The sequence below is a fragment of the Diabrotica virgifera genome, chromosome 4, assembly GCF_917563875.1.
Source record: "Diabrotica virgifera virgifera chromosome 4, PGI_DIABVI_V3a".
NCBI lineage: Eukaryota > Metazoa > Arthropoda > Insecta > Coleoptera > Chrysomelidae > Diabrotica > Diabrotica virgifera.
In genome coordinates, this window is record NC_065446.1 from 159607049 (window position 1) to 159627027 (window position 19979).

Genomic DNA, 19979 nt, shown 5'->3' on the forward strand with positions numbered 1-19979 from the left:
TTTTCAAAATTATCGCCCCAATTATGTCTCCAACAATTTTTAGTTTGAATAGTATTTTTTTGCGTCGTTTAAATCAGATCAGAAATTGTCGTGTATATAGAACTCTTTATATATTTTTATTTCATAAAAATAGGATATCTTGGAATGCGATGACACCCGGACAACATCTGTTTTGACCTGGTTGGCCCTTTGCAGACTTGCGTCTGTTATGAAATACATGCACTGACACCAAATTTATTATTTTTTGAAATATCCGTTGCTTGGCAGAACGAAGTTTAGTTTTTTATGCATTACTTAGGGGTAATGTATTGGGACCGTGCAAGTTCGGCAAAGCGACCTCTATTTCTACGCTCTGTACTTTTATTCGCACTTTTAATTATATTGGCCAATTATATTAGTCCTGGTTGCTGGATAATTGTCAAGACCATAGTCCAAAAAAATAATAAGAAGAAAAAAATAAGATGCAGGTTATGTTTAGCAAACGTAAACAATTGTATGTAGTAAATAAAATCCGTTATTAAAATGCAGTATTGCAAGCAAAATACAATTAATTAAATTTACCTTTATATAATAATTGCATATCATATCAATATTGTGGAGCAATATATAATTTTTTTAAGTCAATGACAGAAGGTATGAAATATACGTCAATTTGACAATTTCAATTGACAATATGAATTATTTAAGATAGTTGCAATATTTCTCCGCGACTCGCGCACGGTCGTTTCTCGTTTCCCTTTCCAAGTACTTGCACACCGCGAATACAAGAAAATGAATCACTTTCGTCATGATTTATTATCAATAATATTTAATCAAGTCAAATTAAGACTATTAGAAACCTAATAACTAATATGTATAAATTACAAAGCAATAACAATTACCTGTTATTATTCTTAGGAAATCTAAATAAACTTATTCCTCTTCCTGTCGCAGAGGAACATCCGTGAATCACACACGAGTAATCAGACATTTTAACTATTATGTATAATTATTATATAAATGCTCAAACAAACTTGTTAAGTCGAGTATTTACCATACACGCCTACGGACTATCGTAAAACAACCAGAGCGACAGAATTAGCTGGAATTAGCATGTGTTGGGAACACTTAAAGCAACCAGGTTCGCGCATGCGTCTATAAAAACAGTACACGTTTTAAGTACGGTCGTGACGCTTCTCTGTGGTTATTGTTCTCTGGTTATAGGTACAGTGAGGACGTTTGAGTTGGAATAAATTCATTTTCTCGAGAATGAGCGATTCTGGAGATAAATTACGAATCAGGTCGATTTTTATTTTTAAATCATAATTTTTTGGCATATTTATCATACTAGTGACGTCATCCATCTGGGCGTGATGACGCAATCGATGATTTTTTTAAAATAAGAATAGAGGTCATGTGATAGCTCATTTGAAAGGTGATTCAATTCTCTATTCACTAATATAAACAGGAACATAATTACTTATACAGGGTGCCCAAAAATTTTTTTAAATTAAATTAATTGAGACAAAAAGAAGAATGTATAATTAATTAATTCTAAATACATTTTACTGTTGTCCGAAAACAGGAAAAAATGTTTATTCAATAAATAAATATTGTGTTTCGCTAAAATTCAATCTTAAAGCTGCCACCCACCTGCCCCTTAGCAGTTTGAACATTTAATTTAAGCGAAAAGCAATGTTTATTTTTCAAATTAACATTTTTTTCTGATTTTTGATAGCAGTAAAATGTATTTAGAACTAAATAAATTATATACATTCTTCTTTTTGTCTCAACTAATTTAATTCAAAAAAATTTTGGGCACCCTGTATAAATAATTATGTTAATGTTTATATTAGTGAATAGAGAATTGAATAACCTTTCAAATGACCCCTATCATACGACCCCTATTCTTATTTAAAAAAATCATCGATTGCGTCATCACGCCCAGATGGATGACGTCACTAGTGTGATATATATGCCAAAAAATTATAATTTAAAAATAAAAATCGACCAGATTCGTAACTTATCTCCAGAGTCGCTCATTCTCGAGAAAATGAATTTATTCCAACTCAAACGTCCTCACTGTACCTATAATTTCAGAGGCTTATATCTTAAAACCAGGATTTTTTGGAGCTACGCGCCCATTGAGTCTTTTGTTCTACACATCAAGTACTACCAGAGCCCAAAGTTTCAGAGCATTTGACAGAGAGCCATTTCCCATAAGGTTTCTGCGGTGTCCTTTACATCCTAGTAAACATATTTAATCATGGCAGTTATGTTTTGCGGTTACAAAATTTCGGACAAGAATCACAAGTGATAGACTGGAGGGTCCTTTATCCAAATATAGCACTGTCGGATAAAAATTAGGTATCAGATAGCCAGTCCGATAAATGAATTTCAATTAATTAATATTAAGATTCAAACATCCTAGACCGGTCAGTATCGTCGCCCCCGTTAGTGAAATTATTCCGATTCCATTTTTTTGCAGAAACTTACTCAAAACGAGGTCCTTATAACATATCCACAGAGGGCGGTGCCGTGGTCGAAAAATTGTTTAAACAATTAACAAATTCACAAAAATATTTTTTTTTATTGCGAACGATTTTTTTTAGATAATTTGGGTTATTCTGAGCAAAAAAGGTCTCTTGTGATTTTTCTCTAAAATTGATTGTTGACGAGTTATACGGCCATTTTCGCATTTTTCAAATTATAAATCGCGTATAATTCGACAACAATCAATTTTAGAAAATAATCACAAGAGACATTTTTTGCTCAGAATATCCCAAATTATCTAAAAAAAATTTGTTCGAAATGAAAAAATTATTTTTGTGAATTTGTTTAAAAAAAATTGTTTAAACAATTTTTCGACCACGTCACCGCCCGGCACCCTGTGGATATGTTATAAGGACCTCGTTTTGAGTAAGTTTCTGCAAAAAAATGGAATCGGAATAATTTCACTAACGGGGGCGACGATAAATCCTGGACTATAGCGCTAATTGTTAGTAATTAAAAATAACAGCTTTCTAATAAAATAATGACAAAAATCTCTTCAGGACCTTGAAGAAGGGATTTGAAACTTGATTTGGTGACTTTTTGAATTTCATAATAATAATGTTTAATCGAGTTATTAAGCCTTAAAATGGCAATTTTCGCATTTTTCAAATTTTTAATCGCATATAACTCGACAAAAATCAATTTTAGAAAAAAATGACAAGAGACCTTTTTTGCTCAGAATGAGCCAATTTATCTAAAAAAATTTTGTTCGAAACGAAAAAATTATTTTTGTGAATTTGTTTAAAAAAATTGTTTAAACAATTTTTCGACCACGGCACCGCCCGGCACCCTGTGGAGATGTTATAAGGACCTCTTTTTGAGTAAGTTTGTGCAAAAAAATCGAATCGGAATAATTTCGCTAGCGAGGGCGACGACACTGCCCGGTCTATCCGCCTATGGTTTTTTATCAAAAAAGTTGACGTTTTTCAATTCTGTATTTGTTTTTACGTCAACGTCGAGTTTTTTGACAAATAACCATATTATGCAGACGTTTGAATCAATTATAAATTTAATGCAAAATAACAATTTTATATTTATTTAACTTATTCATCAAAATTAACTTAAACTCAAACAAAATTAGTATTAATTATTGAATAGGTATTTTTAATATCTTTCAAACGAGATATCGTTTGCCATAATTTGTCCGTTTATTTTCTCCCTCCAAACTATTATAAGTATCTACACTGATGATCGCGCTATTATAACTGGCAAAAGAACGCAAAATATGGAAAACATTGTGAGGTAAAAAGAGATGAAACTGGTAGAGGTGGAAATTATCGATATAAATGTCTAAAGACAGACGTCTAAAGGTGGGAAACTATGTAATGTAATGTTAATTTATACGTTTATATCGATAATTTCCACCTTCACTAGTTTCATCTCTTTTTATTCATAATGTATTATGTTTTCCATCTTTTGCGTTATTTTGCCGGATATTAGCGCGCTTATCACTGTATAAGCGTTCAAAAGATATGTGCAATATGTTATGCATAAATAATTATTAATAAATTGAATAATTATTTAATTAAAAATAAATCAACTTGCCAAGGTTTATTAATGAGAGTTATTTATCCGTTTTTTATAAGTTTGCGTCATTTTTTTGTCGTATAGGTCTGGATTCCGCGTATGAAAAAAAAGTTGATTAATAGCAAGCTGAAAATTTGTTAATAGCTTAAGGGTGTCTAGTCGGACAAACTTTGATATATAGGAACACTGGAACAGGGGAAGTTTTAATTGTGGAACAGGTTAAAAATTTGGACCGGAAGGACCACGAAAACGTCACATGTATTTTGTCCGACAGAACTTCCAATTGATTTGTTACCCTTTCATTAAACTCTCATGCAAAAATCAGGCTGCTATTTATCACCAAATGGGAATTATAATGAGTGGAATACGTAGAATATGTCAAATGACAGGAATTATGACAGGTGATAAATAGCAGTCTGATTTTTGCATGAGAGTTTAATGAAAGGGTAACAAATCAATAGGGAACTTGCACATTTTTTTTATTACATAATAATGTTCAGTTTTGTTTAAAAATGAGATCTCCAAAATTTCACGCTTCAAAAACTCGTAATAACTTAGAAATACAAATTTAAAGTCTTCTGCGGTATAAAATAGTTCAAACGACCCGTGACGTCACATAGTTTTACATTAGTTATTATTATGGTTATATTTCGCTGTATCTAGGTACACGCTAACGTGTACGCAAATAAAAAAGTTAGGTACACGCGAATTAAACTTCATCAAGCCAGTGACGTCATTATTTAGCGTGCGCAGTGACTGTATATTTTGGTACATGCTATTTTGATATGCTTAGTGTTTGTTTGATAGAAAAATATTTGTTAAGGGAAGGGAAGCAGAACTATTCAGATGTTTCAAACTTAATTGTAATAAATCAATGTATATATAAATGTATACAGTGCGCCCATAAAGTAACGCATAAATTCGTTATTTCGTAAACCGGTTACTTTAAGAAAAATTCCCGAAACAGGTCGATTTTTATTTTTACATTATGATTTTTTGGCGTATATATCATACTAGTGACGTCATCCATCTGGGCGTGATGACGTAATCGATGATTTTTTTAAATGAGAATAGGGGTCATGTGATAGCTCATTTAAAAGGGTATTTAATTCTCTATCCAATAATATAAACATTAACATAATTATTTATACAGTGTGTTCAAAAAACATTTTTTTTATTAAAATAAGTAAGACAAAAAGAAGAATATAATGTAATTATTTAATTCAAAATACATTTTACATTTTACTACTGTCAGTAAACAGAAAAAAATTTTATTTGACAAATAAACATTGATTTTCGCTTAAACGAAATGTTCAAACTGCCAAGCGACAGGTGGGTGGCAGCTTTAACATTGAATTTAAGCAAAAAAACAATATTTATTTCTCAAATAAACATTTTTTTCCTGTTTTCTGACAACAGTAAAACGTATTCTGAATTAAATAAATTAGATACATTCATTTTTTTGTCTCAATTATTTTAATTAAAAAAATGTTTTTTTGAACATCTTGTATAAATAATTAGGTTAATGTTTATATTAGTGAATAGATAATTGAATACCCTTTCAAATGAGCTATCACATGACCCTATTCTCATTTAAAAAAATCATCGATTACGTCATCACGCCCAGATGGATGACGTCACTAGTATGATATATATGCCAAAAAATCTGATTCTAAAAATAAAAATCGACCTGTTTCGGGATTTTTCATTAGTGTCGCTGGTTTACGAAATAATGAATTTATGCGTTACTTTATGGACGCACTGTATATTTAGGTTAGCAAAATAAATATATGTATTTAGTTGACATGGCACGTACAAAATATTGTTAAAATGATTTTTATACGTAAATTAATTATTATAATCAACTATTCTAAATGGGAAATAAGCCACAATTTAACTAAAAAATGATTTTATTAACGTTTCGACGTCCAAATCGGATGTCATTGTCAAAATACAAAAATTGGTCAGATTAAATAAATTATTAGATAAAATTTTTTACTAAGCAACAACATTTTTGTTTAATTTAATACTATTTTTTATTTTGACAAAGACGTCCGATTTAGACGTCGAAACGTTAATAAAATCATTTTTTTAGTTAAATTGTGGCTTAGTTCCCATTTAGAATAGTTGATTACAAAAATGCCACAAGGAAATAGTTTCAGAATAAGTTAATTATTATTGTGAAAGCTTTAGGTCTTCCTTTTATTTTAATTTGGACAGTAATACTATTTCACTTATACCTAAAAAAATATATATTAATTTATAGTCTCTTAACTTTTTCATACTGTTTTAAAATGTTGTTTAACTCATTAAAACAACTAAATAATTGTCCACACTGCATAGTTAATTTAATAACAAACACTAAACAAATAAAAAATAAGAAATCTCTTTACTAATCAATATTAAAATTAAAGTGTACACACAACGCGATTAAACAAATTCCAACACTCTGACACTCTAACTTTTTTATTTGCGTACACGTTAGCGTGTACCTAGATACAGCGTTATATTTAGGTATATTCTTCTTCTCCTTCTTTAGTTTATTGGTCTCCACCTACTTGCCTATTTGGCCAGCTCGTCGTCGGGGAATGAAGGAAAAATATTTATATTCTAATGACATTTATCGTATGTCGTTGTAATAATATATACCAGTTTGTTGAGATTGGAGTTTGATACAGTTTTTGAAGGAAAGGAAAGAAGGTTTAATATTGAAAATATAAACCATTTTGTAAAAGTACAAATTTTCTATGAATAGTTCAAACGATCAAAAACACTTTTAACGTCACATAACTGTATTTTTTACTGACGTTTATAATGTCTAATTTAAAATTATATATGTTACAGTTCAAGTTGATTCTCAGTTAGAGTTGACTCCAACTAGTTGGAGTCAACTCCAACTGAAACGAGCAGTAAAAGTTGATTTTAAAAATTTAAATCAACTTTTACTAGTTGGAGTTGACTCTTCCTGGATCGATTCAGTAAATGTTGATTATACGAGAATCTCAAGTGCATTTTTGATGAGTGTGCGTTTCTTTGTTTTGACCGTTTCAATTACTTAGTAGTATAGTCTGTAACGTCGCCCCCGTTAGGTAAATTATTCTGATTCGATTTTTTCCACAAACTTACTCAAAGAAATACATCCGTATAACAATCCTTATAACAAATACACAGGTTGCCACGCGGTACCGCGGTCGAAAAATTGTTTAACCAATTTTTGTTAACCAAATTCACAAAAATAATTTTTATCTACTCTATCTCATATTATGTAAAAATGTAAAGGTTTTATTGTGTGAAAATTGTAAATATAGATAGCAGTACATGAAGAGTTTAAAGTGTGTCTGAAGTAACAATGTATTTTAAATGGGTTTTACTTTTTCGCACTGTTTTTTAGCACACTTTCATATAATTAAACATCTTTAACTTTCGCCTTCGGGAGGAAATCAGACACGCCCTTACAACGGCAACTGAAATGCTCACAAAACAGCGACCACGGAAGCAAAGGTGGATGACAGAGGAAATATTGGATTTAATGGATGAAAGAAGAAAATGCAAACAGCACAAAGCAACGTACAAAGCATTAAATAGAACCATTAAAGAAAAAATAAAAATTGCAAAAGAAAAATGGATAACAGAACAATGTGAAGAAATCGAAAACTTATATAAAAAACATGATGACTTCCATCTGTATAAGAAACTCAAGGAATTCACAGGCACGACATACTCACAAGGACCAAATAATCTAATCAACGCAGAAGGCAAACTGATTTCAAGCCCTGAAGAACAAATAAACATCTGGGAAGACTATATAAAGGAACTCTTCTATGACATCAGAGAACCTCCTACATTAAATACCGAAAACGACGAAGTTCTTCCAATACTAAAGTCCGAACTGGAATATGCTCTACGTCAACTAAAAAACAACAAATCTGTAGGAAAAGATGAAATACCAGCTGAGCTATTGAAGTTAATCAACGAGGAAAACTTAGACCTTCTTCTTGGACTATTTAATAATGTTTACAATACAGGCACTATCCCTAAAATATGGCTTGAATCAGTCTTCATACCACTGCCTAAAAAGAAGAACGCCAAATTATGCCAGGACTTCCGCCTTATAAGTCTATTAAATAACATTCTGAAGCTTTTCTTGCGTATCATACAGAACAGAATATATTATAAAAAATGTGATGAGGTCAAGAACAATTTGGCTTCAGGAAAGGTATGGGGACACGAGAAGCAATATTCTGTCTTCAAACTCTGGCACAAAGATACAAAGATCAGCAAGCAGACCTTTTTATCTGTTTCATAGATTTTGAGAAAGCGTTCGATAGGGTGAAGCACAAAACCTTGATAGAAAGATTGAATGACATCGGAGTCGACAAAAGAGATTCTAAAATTATAGAGGCTATTTATTGGAATCAGACAGCAATCATAAAGACCCATGGTAATACGTCAAGGCCAATTGAAATACAACGAGGTGTTAGACAGGGTTGTGTGCTATCACCCATACTTTTAACGTCTACTCTGAGGTAATATTTGCGAACTCTTTATCGCACCATTCAGAAGGAATCAGGATAAACGGTCAGAGAGTAAATAACATCCGCTATGCAGATGACACAGTATTAATGACTGATTCGGACCATATTCTGCAGATACTGTTGGATAGGGTTACTGAGAGTTGTGAAAAAATGGGGATGAAGATCAATACTGCGAAAACCAAAGTTATAAGAATATCAAGGAACAAAAATTTACCTCTTCCAATAAATATGTGAAACACCAACAGCTTGAATACGTAAGCCAGTACAAATATCTTGGTTGCTGGTTCAAAAATCAACTTGATTAAAAACAAGAAGTCAAGAGCGAGAATAGAAGTAGCCCGACAGGGGTTTATCAAAATGAAAAGCTTATTTTGTAACAGTAGCATTAATATCAGCCTTAAATGTCATTTTGTGCATTGCTATGTGTGGTCAATACTTTTGTATGGAACGGAGGCCTGGACACAACACAACACTGATGAACAAGTTGGACGCCTTTGAACTCTGGCTTTATAGAAGAGACTTGAAAATACCTTGGACAACCCACACCACCAACGAATATGTTCTGAGGAGAATAGGTACAGATAGGGAACTGCTAAAAATCATTAAAGTCAGAAAAGTTAGCTACCTGGGACACATAATGAGAAACGAAAAGTACCGCCTCACGCAACTGATCATCCAGGGTAAGAGTGAAGGAAAACGGGGTCCCGGTAGACGCCAGATTTCATGGTTTAGAAATATCAGAAACTGGACCGGCCTTGATTTAACATCTTTGTTTAGAGCCGCATTGGACAGAGACAGATTTGCCAGTGTAGTCGCTAACCTCCACTAAAGGAGAAAGCACCACAAGAAGAAGATCTTTCGACTTGTCATGGTGATGACATGTGAGCTATAAATTACAAAAAAAGTTTTGACAGTTTTGTGGTTTGACAGAAGTTTGAATTTTTAAATGTCAAAATGGTGCAATGGTGCATCTCACTCGCACTCACATTGATAGCTGCGTCAATACGCTCCTAGCACTCATTGTTAATAATTAATAAAAATAACCGCTTAGTAATAAAATAATAACAAAAATTTCTTCAGTATCTTGTAGGGGGGTCGTTAAAATTTTATTTGGTGACTTTCGGACTTTCATAATAATAATTTTTAACTGAGCTATTAAGCCTTGAAAATGGTCATTTTCGTATTTTGCAAATTTTAAATCGCGTATAACTCGAGAACAACAAAATTTTACAGAAAAATCACAAAAGACCTCTTTTGCTCCGAATGACCCAAATGATGTAAAGAAAATTGTCCTAATTTTTTTTTGTGAGTTTGTTTAAAAAAATTGTTTAAACAATTTTTCGACCACAGTACTAAACTTTTACTAAATGGCATTGGGAAGAGTATACTTTTCCTAGTTGGAGTCTACTTTTACTAGTAAATGTTAAATATAAATCTTCATTTTATATTTATAATCAACTTTTACTGAAACCAGCCGTTAGAGTCGACTCCAACTAGTTGGAGTCAACTCCAACTGGATAATCAACTTGAACTGTAACATATATACAATTGGTGAAGAATGTAAACATACAACGGTGTGACGTCACGACGCGTTTTGGGATGGCTGGTATAAGTTGAATTTTTAGTAGTCTTTAGGGGCCAAACTAAAAACAAACAAAACTTTTTTATCTTTGATACAGGTTCTAAATTATGTTCTGTTGTGATATATAACATTTTTTTCTAATTTAAAATGTTATGCAAGTTCCCTATTGGAAGTTCTGTCGGACAAAATACATGTGACGTTTTCGTGGTCTGACCGTTCCAAATTTTTAACCTGTTCCACAATTAAAACTTCCCCTGTTCCAGTGTTCCCATATATCAAAGTTTTTCCGACTAGACACCCTTAAGCTGTTAACAAATTTTCAGCTTGCTATTAATCAACTTTTTTTCATACGCGGGATCCAGACCTAGTAGGTTTACTTTTTTTATAAACATGTTTTATTTGAAAGTTAAAAAATAAAATTATGATTTTATAATCGAGAAACATTACCTGTCATAATTAACATACCCATTTACGTTGTCGGACTAAATAAACGAGACTGTAAATTTGTCAGACAAGATATCAACAATCTTTTGTAATTAATTATAACCTTTCATCAGAGAAGAAATCCATCGAGCCTCGGAATCACAAAACGAGCGTACCATTCACCATGACAATGACTTAGTAAGGGAATTATTCCATAATGGCTCTGTCACAAGGAGACTAGATAGAACCTGGCCTCAGGACCTATTTTAAAACTTTAACATAAATAGAATAAGATGAGACATCATTGGAAGTCTCTTCTTCATGCCCAAAAACATGGAACAAATTTACTTAATACTCTTTTAATGATGTAGATTGTAAATAAACATAATTACATAAAAAAATTAATTATAAGTATGTACTTTCAATTGAAAATTAAGACTTTTGTAATAACAAAACTACCGCGCTAGAGTGACATCTTGTGGGTGTCGGACTCGACGATTGCTCCCTCTCTTTTTGTCCGACAAAAATAATTTATTTTATTTTAACATATAATGTTTTGATTACAATTAAAAATTCTAATTTTGCAATAACAAAACATAACCGTTGTTCTGAAGCTATTTCCTTGTGGCATTTTTATGATTAATTATTTATATGGGAAATAAGCCACAATTAAAATGAAAAAAAATTATTTAATAATTAAAATATAATAATATAAAAATAATATATAATAGTCGAAACGTTAATAAAATTATTTTTTCATTTTAATTGTGGCTTATTTCCCATATAAATAATTAAAACATAACCGCGCTAGAGCTATAAATTTAGGCGTTGTGCGCGCGGAAACGCGTCCAACCTGCACTCTGAATATTTTCAGAAAGTGGTAGACTCATGGTTCAAATGAAGCAGTTAAAATCATTTTTAAGACTTTTGTAACAATTTTCAAAAAAGGACGTTGTACTGGGGACTAATATTATTAAAAAAAAATAGAAAACGAAGTAAAGACCTAGGCGAAAGCAGTAATGTAACTTTTGGTAAACGCAAGAAATATAGGAAATATGACGACCAATATTTGAATTTCGGATTTACCTGCATTACTAAAGGGGATGCAGAACTTTCTCAATGTGTTGTTTATCACAAAATGTTGGAAGCTGAAAATATGCTTTCTAATAAACTAAAACAGCATTTGGAGTCAACCCTCAGTCATTTTCAAGCCGAGAGAATTTATTGTAAGAAACTTGCGAGAACTGAAACATCAGTCCACGGCTTTGGTTTCAAGAGCATCAGTTCCTACCAAAGCATTGCTCGCCTCCTACATGGTAGCTCACCGTGTTGAAAAATGTAAGAAACTACATACGATAAGGTATCCGTGATGCTTGAAGAATCGGCAGCTAAAGAAATAAAACTGTGCATCTTTTAAACGATGTGATTAGTCGCCGTATTAACGACATGGCAGAAGATATTACTGAGGAAATTGTGGAGGAACTATCAGGTTTATTTGCTATTCATCTGGATGAGGGGACCGATAGTAATGAGGATGCTCAATTGATATGTTACATACAGTACATACAAGAAACAAATATGTGTAAGGGGTTTGTTATTTTGCAGAGAAATGTGTAAAAGTAGTAAAGCTACTGATTTATTTGAGATTATAAATTCATATATGATCGAAAATAAAATTAGGTAACTGAGAAAACGGTGGGTGTGCTCTTATGGAAGAGAAAATTTGAAGATCAAGTAATTGACTGTTTCCCTACTTTACAAGACATTGTTTAAGAAAAATCGATAGAAATCCTCAATTTATTTAAAATGATGTTTAAAAAGCACTTGCTACCGTTAAACGAATGCTTTGAGATAATCTAGAACCATATGACTGGGGTAGAAACCCTTTAAAGTCGCTTACTCTATCGACACTTTCAACAAAGGAAGAATAACTAGTAGATTTTTGCTGTGATTCCAGCATAAAGGTTCAATACGATAAAGACAAACTATTTGAATTTTGGAAGTCAGTTTCTTATGAATATCGTGTTGTCATCAGCACTGCAGCATTATAGGTTTTATTGGCATTTGCGGCTTCATACTTGTGCGAAACAAGCTTTTCTGCAGTTGCACTAATAAAGAACAAGTACAGGTTAAAAATAGACATAGAGAAAGAAATAAGAGTGGTAATTTCAGAACTAGATTCCCGATTTCAGAAGCTATGCTCAGAAAAGCAAGCACATCCTTCTTGTTAGCTAGCCAGTTAGGCATAATCACAAATAAGCTGCTTCCCCTCGCTTCTAACACTGTGATATTTTTGTAATTGTAATTGTCTAAAACATCAACAAGAATTACAAGAGAGGTTACAAAATATATATCATAACCTCTACCTGGAAAATGCTGCAAATGAAGCAGTAATTCAATCCACCAGTCATTATCAAGAGATAGGATTTCAGCTAGCAGAACTCCAAGCTATAGCTATGAATGTGGCAATTTAAAACTACAATATAGCACATATAAACAATACTTTTGTAGCACTAAACTGTCCTCCTCAGCATATTTTAAAAGATTAATTCGTTTAGTTTTCAACAAATAAAAATTTGCAAAACAGTCTATTATACTATTAATGTGGTATTTACCTGAAGAAGCAATAAAATAGGAGTTACTATAATACCTATAAAACTGCCCAAAATAGAATTAAATATTGCTGCACTTTCATTCCCTTGTGCAGCCCTGGTCAAAATTACGGCACTAGAAACAGGAGGGGGCATACTTGCTACTGTAGTGATTCTAAAATATAACATTTTATTACAGTAACATATTTTTAACATTAATCAGTGGCGGCTGGTCAGAGGAGGCAAGGGAGGCTTAGCCTCCACATTAATTCTTTACACATGCTACACTGTTTTGTTTACTTTGCTATTTTGCTTCGCGGTAGAGATAAGTTATTTGTACAAGTTATTTGAAATAATATTCTAACCCCACATACAAAATTTCATCACAAAATTCGCACTTTTAGTTTTTTCACTATTTGTAGTCAGGATCCTAAAATCGCAGAGGAGGCTGCTGGCCGGAAAATCTCACTTGCTAATGCTCCGCGCAGCCCAGCAGCGTTTAAGGATGGTTTAAGGCAAGCGTCCACAGACCTGCATCGTACGCATCGGAAACATCGTACTCAACGGATTTTAGTTTGCCTTGTGCAGAAACTTATGTAACCGTGTCCACTGATCCGCATCGTACGGATCGCATTATCGGCAATAATTGTAAGGCAAACTAAAATCCGTTGCGTACGATGCGGGTCTGTGGACGCTTGGCTTTAAGGAGACCCGAGACTCCTTAGAGCTGCATTATCGCTTAACCCACATGCTGCCCGGAGATTGGGCAAGGGCGGCTAATCGGCCAGCAGCCTCCTCTGCGATTTTAGGATCCTGACTACAAATATTGAAAAAAAATTTAGTATGTGGGATTAGAATAATATTTGGAACAACTTGTTCAAATAACTTTTTCCGATATATGTAATGCAAAGCAAAATATCGCAATTTACTGTGTTTTTGGATTCGCAATAGGCAGCTTTTAGAATTAAAAAAGTTTAGTTGAGTATCTTAAAAAATGTGAACCTTCAACCTGTATGGACTGCAAAACTTCAAATCTGTATTTATTTTGATATGGATATCTACTTACAGAGATATAATTGTTAACAAATAAACGACACAAACTTTGCTAATACACTTTTACAATTAGACTAACTATTTTTAAAATGATATATTATGAAATTGTGAATTATGATATTATAAAATGTAAATAAAAAATGGTCAAAAAAATGGGGTCTTAAATTAGATTTTTTGGCGGATTTTTTTTGCTAGTGCAAATTTGTCTAGATATTTTACAGTTAGGTATAGCCTCCCCTATTGTAAAAAATCACGAGCCGTCACTGACATTAATACAGTATGGTACAAATGAAAGGAATGAATTCGTTATTTCGTAAGCCGATAACTTTATGGAAAACTCCTGAAACAGGTCCATTTTTATTTTTAAATTATCATTTTTTATATAAATATATATATCATACTAGTGACGCCATCCATATGGGCGTGATGACGTAATTGATGAAATTTTTTTATTGAGAGTAAGGACCATGTGCTAGCTCATTTGAAAGGTTGTTCAAATCTCTATTCAGTGATATAAACATTAACATAATTATTTATACAGGCTGTCTAACAACATTTTTTTATTAAATTAATTGATACAAAAAGGAAAATTTATGTACCTAATTATTTTAATTCAAAATACATTTTACTGCTGTCAGAATATACACTCACGGACAAAAATATTGCATATTTTGAAATTAACGTTTGAATTAAAACTTTTGTGCTGCCCCCAGTGTCATAGGAAGAGGATGTCTTTTCCGAATGTGATGATTTGAAGTATCATATAAATAGTATAATCGGATTTAAATTTGATATTGGCTATATTGAAAACTAATCGATACCCTAAACACATCAGGACTCGATGGTTAAGACTCGTCTCAAAGTTATATCTCCAACAAAAAGCAACAGTTAGATTCGAAAATGAACTGTCCGAAATCTTCACAGTCGAAAAAGGAGTTAGACAGGGTTGCATACTATCACCAGCATTATTTAACATATACTCTAAAAACATCTTTAGAGAGGCCTTGGACGAATCAGAAGATGGTATTGCAGTAAATGGACAACTTATATTAGATATGCAGACGATACAGTATTGCTGGTAGATAGTGCGCAGGGGCTCCAAAGGATCATGGATAATGTTGTAGAAGCATGTAACAAATACGGCCTAAACCTAAATTGTAAGAAGACAATACACCCCTAGAGAGAGTACAGAAAATATGCTATCTGGGCTGCAACATTAAGGATACTTGGGATCATAGCTACGAAATAAAAACTCGTATTGAAAAAGCCAGAAGCTCTTTTAACAGTCTTAGGAAGATTCTGTGCAACTTGTCTTTAAGTATCAATATACGCATAATAATTATTAGATGTTATGTTTTTAGTGTCCTCTACGGAGTTGAAAGCTGGAGTCTGACAGAAGATGCCATAAAACGGTTAGAGGCGTTTGAAATGTGGTGCTACCGACGTATGTTGAGGGTCTCATATATACACCACACAACTAATATAACTATTCTCCAGAGGCTAAGAAAATACAAAAAAAGAATGAACACCGTAAAGAACAGAAAATTGGCTTACTTCGGCCACATTATGCGTAATGATAAATACCGACTGCTACAGTTGATTCTACAAGGAAAGATTGAGGGCAGGAGAGGCCCTGGACGTAGACGTATATCCTGGCTGGCCAATCTTAGGAAGTGGACTGATCTAACGTCAACTGATCTATTTCGAGCTTCTGTAAATAGAATAAGATGGGTCAATGTGGTCGCCAACATCTCCAGGATAGGCACCTTTAGAAGAAGTTTGGCTATATGGTGGCCAATATAATTTTTAGATTGAATCTGGTCAAGGTAAGTACTCACTATTCTACCGAGATGAAGACCTGCATCATGGTGCATTAACACGAATTTGTTATCTAATATGGCTGGCAAATGGCAAAATATGATCTTCTAAAATGTTTTTAATGTACATATCAGCTGTCATTCACCCAATCACTTCCACAAGTTCGGTATCTCCTTTCCGAGAAATATCACTCCATAGCACTATGCCGATATACACAAGTGCCGAAGCAAGATATACACAACTTCGTCTACAGAAGAGTTGGCGAACAGTATATCAGTTGTAACCTCATATAAAGCGTTAGTTTTGGTGGTGGCGGCATAGTGATATGGAGCGGTATTGCTTTGAAAGGACATACCGAACACGTGGAGGTGAATTAGGCGAATGCCAACTGATATGTACATATAAGACATTTAAGAAGATCGTGTTTTGCCATTCTAAAGCCACATTGGAGGTGACATATTGGTGTTAATGCACGTCTTCATGTCGTGAAGACTTACCTTGATGATGTTCAGTGTAAGTTAGAAAATTAAGTATATGGAATGCAAGAAAGATGGTACTGAAGAAGTAATGCTTTTTCTTTCATTTCCAATTTGCAAAATTTAGATTGATCAATTAGTTAAAAAATTATGGTAAATTAATTTAAACGCGCGCTTCGCAGACCGCTGTAATATTAGTGCGCCAATGTTTATGAGAGAGACGACTTAAGCGTTATAAAAGCTGTAGTTTTAATTTTAGAAAAATCTTTATATAAGGTTTCTTGTGTAAAATTTTCTGAATTTTATTAGAAAATATTGTTCAATAGAACAAAAATCACAGTATGAATTCACTTTTTAAATACCAGTGAACACAGAATGTTTTACATACTACTTATAATGAAAAATTATGATTATGAATAATTTGCACTGGTATAAGATAGGGATGTGTTGCGATAGCAGTAGCCGGTATTTTTTAACTGTTATTTCACTGACACTGCTTCACACTGTTACACCATTTTCATAATAACTGAAATATTCAGGTAGGTAGCTGATTACTTTTTTAGTTATTGTAGACCTATAGGAAGATAACCTACCAGTGTCCTGTCTAGAGTTCACGTCCGTTTTTTTAATTATTAACAATTTAATTTGTACGTAATCTTTTTAAAATATGTAAATAATTTTTACATACATTAAATATGCAATTTTATTATAAATGTATTAATTAATAAAGGGTCTAATTTGTTTAAACATTCCTTGAAAAAATATTTTTTTCCAAATATCTATTCATATCATTAATGACCATAGAAAAAGTTAAAGTATATTTTAATAAATAAATTATTTTTAGTAATAATTTATTGAACATAATTTATTTATTAAAGTATACCTTACTTTTTCTATGATTAATAATGATAGTATCATTACAAAAAATGGATTTTTGAGAAAAAATTATTTTTTCAAAAATTGTTTAAAAAAGTAAGACTGTTTATTAATTAATAAATGTCTAATAAATGTCTAGACAAATTGCATATTTGTAATGTACACAAAAGTGCATACAAATTAAAAGAAGACATATCAAAATCCATTGAGTAGATCCCAAGATATAGAAAATGGTAGTAGTTTTAAGTTGCTTTTTAGTTTTTGAACTCATGCATTTGTCGGCTCTCATTAGGTAGCTGACAACTTTTTTAATTATTATTGACCTATAGGATGAAAACCTACATGTTTCCTGCCTAGAGTTCGCGTCCGTTTTTTAATTATTAACAATTTAGTTCAATCAACGCAGAAGCTCCCCCTTCACATACCACGACTAGTCACCATTTGAACTACATTTTTAAAAATTCGAGTAAAATATCACCTTTTCGTATATGTAAGAAGATGTTTTCTACGGACAATGTTTTTAAAGTTATTCTAAATGTTTATAAACTAGGATTTTTTGCTATATTAGATAATTTTTTCTTAATACATTTAAATAGTATCACTGTTCTTCTTTCATTTGGCATACGCAGAATTGTCCTATCTTCGTAGTTCTAAGTTAGTTTTAGTAAAAATTATTAATAAATAACGATTTTCAGTTATTTTGCAGTTTACGAAGCAACAAATTAACTTATTGACTTTCAAAAGTCGTCATTTTGAAGGTTTTTCAATGTTCTAAGAAATAAATTTTGTAACTTTATGTCAACTATTTAGCTTTTTAATTGAGTGCAAAAAATGGAAAAACATCGTGTTGATTGCACTAAATTGTTAATAATTAAAAAACGGATGCGAACTCTAGGGAGGAAACATGTAGGTTTTCATCCTATAGGTCCACAGTCAACAATAACTAAAGAAGTAGTCAGCTACCTCGATATTTCAGTGTCCCGAACATGGTATATTTCTTGCTTATTTCCCTGGAGTATATCTGTGCGACGACACGATGACGCGAACCTTATCTACTTGTAATAATACAGTTTGAAAATCCCAACTCTAACTCGATGTCCTACTGTAGAAAAGTCAAATCTTTAGGTTCTGCAAAATGTGCAATATTGAAGTGTTCAATGGCCCACCGGCTTTGCCGAGCTGCAGGTGGCCCAATAATCAATAAATTTATGACTTCCGTCCTTTTTGAATGAATAGTGTTAAGATAACAGAATGCTATGTTTGTTTTATTTTTCTTATGAATGCAATTTGTTTTATTTTATTTAGAAATGAATGCCCACTTCTATTTCATTGATGGATGAACATACATTCTTGTTATTTGATTTTAATTTTTATATACATACAAATACTTTTTGTACAGTATTTTTGCCGCCCTAGGCAACTGCCTATATTGCCTAATGGATAAAGCAGCCCTAACTGAAAGACTGAGAAGAATTTTGAATTATAGTTGAATAGATATGTAATAGGTAAATAATGGGTAAACACCTAAATCATTTCTTTTCCGATTATAACGCCATCTATCAACAACTGGAATAAATGTTATAAATGTGTATGTATCACAGATGTGCCTTTTTTCTGTCACTTGTATCGCATTGAAAAATGCCTCTGAGAAAAACCATAACAAGAAAACGATAAACATGATAAAAGATAAAAAGTAAGCAAAAGAACTACTTATGAATAGTAAAATTACATTCATCATTTCACTCACGTCTGTTTCGTATAGGGCTTTTCATTCACAGTCATTTGTTTCGAGCTTCTGTCATGTGTCACATAATATTACTATATCTACGTCATACGTTATTGGTATATACCAATGATACAAACCAAAGACGTACGACGTAGATATATTAAAATTATGTGACATATGACAGAAGCTCGAAAAAAATGACAATCGATGAAAAGCCCTATTTCAAACTACTAAGAAATGATTGTGGGTAGAAGGAATTGATTTATTTTGTAAGACTTCTTTTTAGAAATGAATATTGGTTCTCGATAGTGTGGAATTAAACAATACTGATTCAAAGTGGATAGTCACTTTCTTGATTTGTTATTTGTAAGTACCTAAGATCGATTGAAACTGAGTTTCTCTATAAGAAGTTTTATAAAAAAAAAACCACACAAACAAAAACGACCACACAGACAAAAGTGCTCATTCGCCACTATTGCACACTGCACTACTATCTTTAATAAGATATCTAATATTTCAAATACACGCAAGCACGGCGTAATTACAGATTCGCCAGTGTTGATATAAAGTTTGGTGTGCTTTCGTCGTTAATGTATCAAAATATTTGACAAATTCACAATACCCTAAAGACTTGTAGGAGCCCTCTAGTAATAAGGAAATTAAATAATGGTTAGCTGATATCGCACATAAAAGAGGGCTATTTAGATGTCGGTTGATGGACTTACCTCAAAAACGTTGAATTTTGTGTTTGGCCTCTATTTTTCTCACTAGGCCATATCGTCTGCATAGGCTATTGTGTAGAAACCGTTCTTGCTGAGTTGGTCAACCAGGGTATCCAAA

At 32.4% G+C, this 19979-nt stretch overlaps 1 protein-coding gene across 2 annotated transcripts in view; it reads right to left on the reverse strand.

The window, feature by feature from the left end:
• LOC126883194 (sodium/bile acid cotransporter 7-B-like) overlaps positions 1-19979 on the reverse strand; it is a 71630-nt gene that overhangs the window by 48033 nt on the left and 3618 nt on the right. For both annotated transcript variants that reach the window (XM_050648442.1, XM_050648440.1), the window contains exon 3: positions 13215-13365. In XM_050648442.1, the coding sequence (XP_050504399.1) occupies positions 13215-13365 (151 nt within the window). The remainder of the gene's footprint in view (positions 1-13214; positions 13366-19979) is intronic.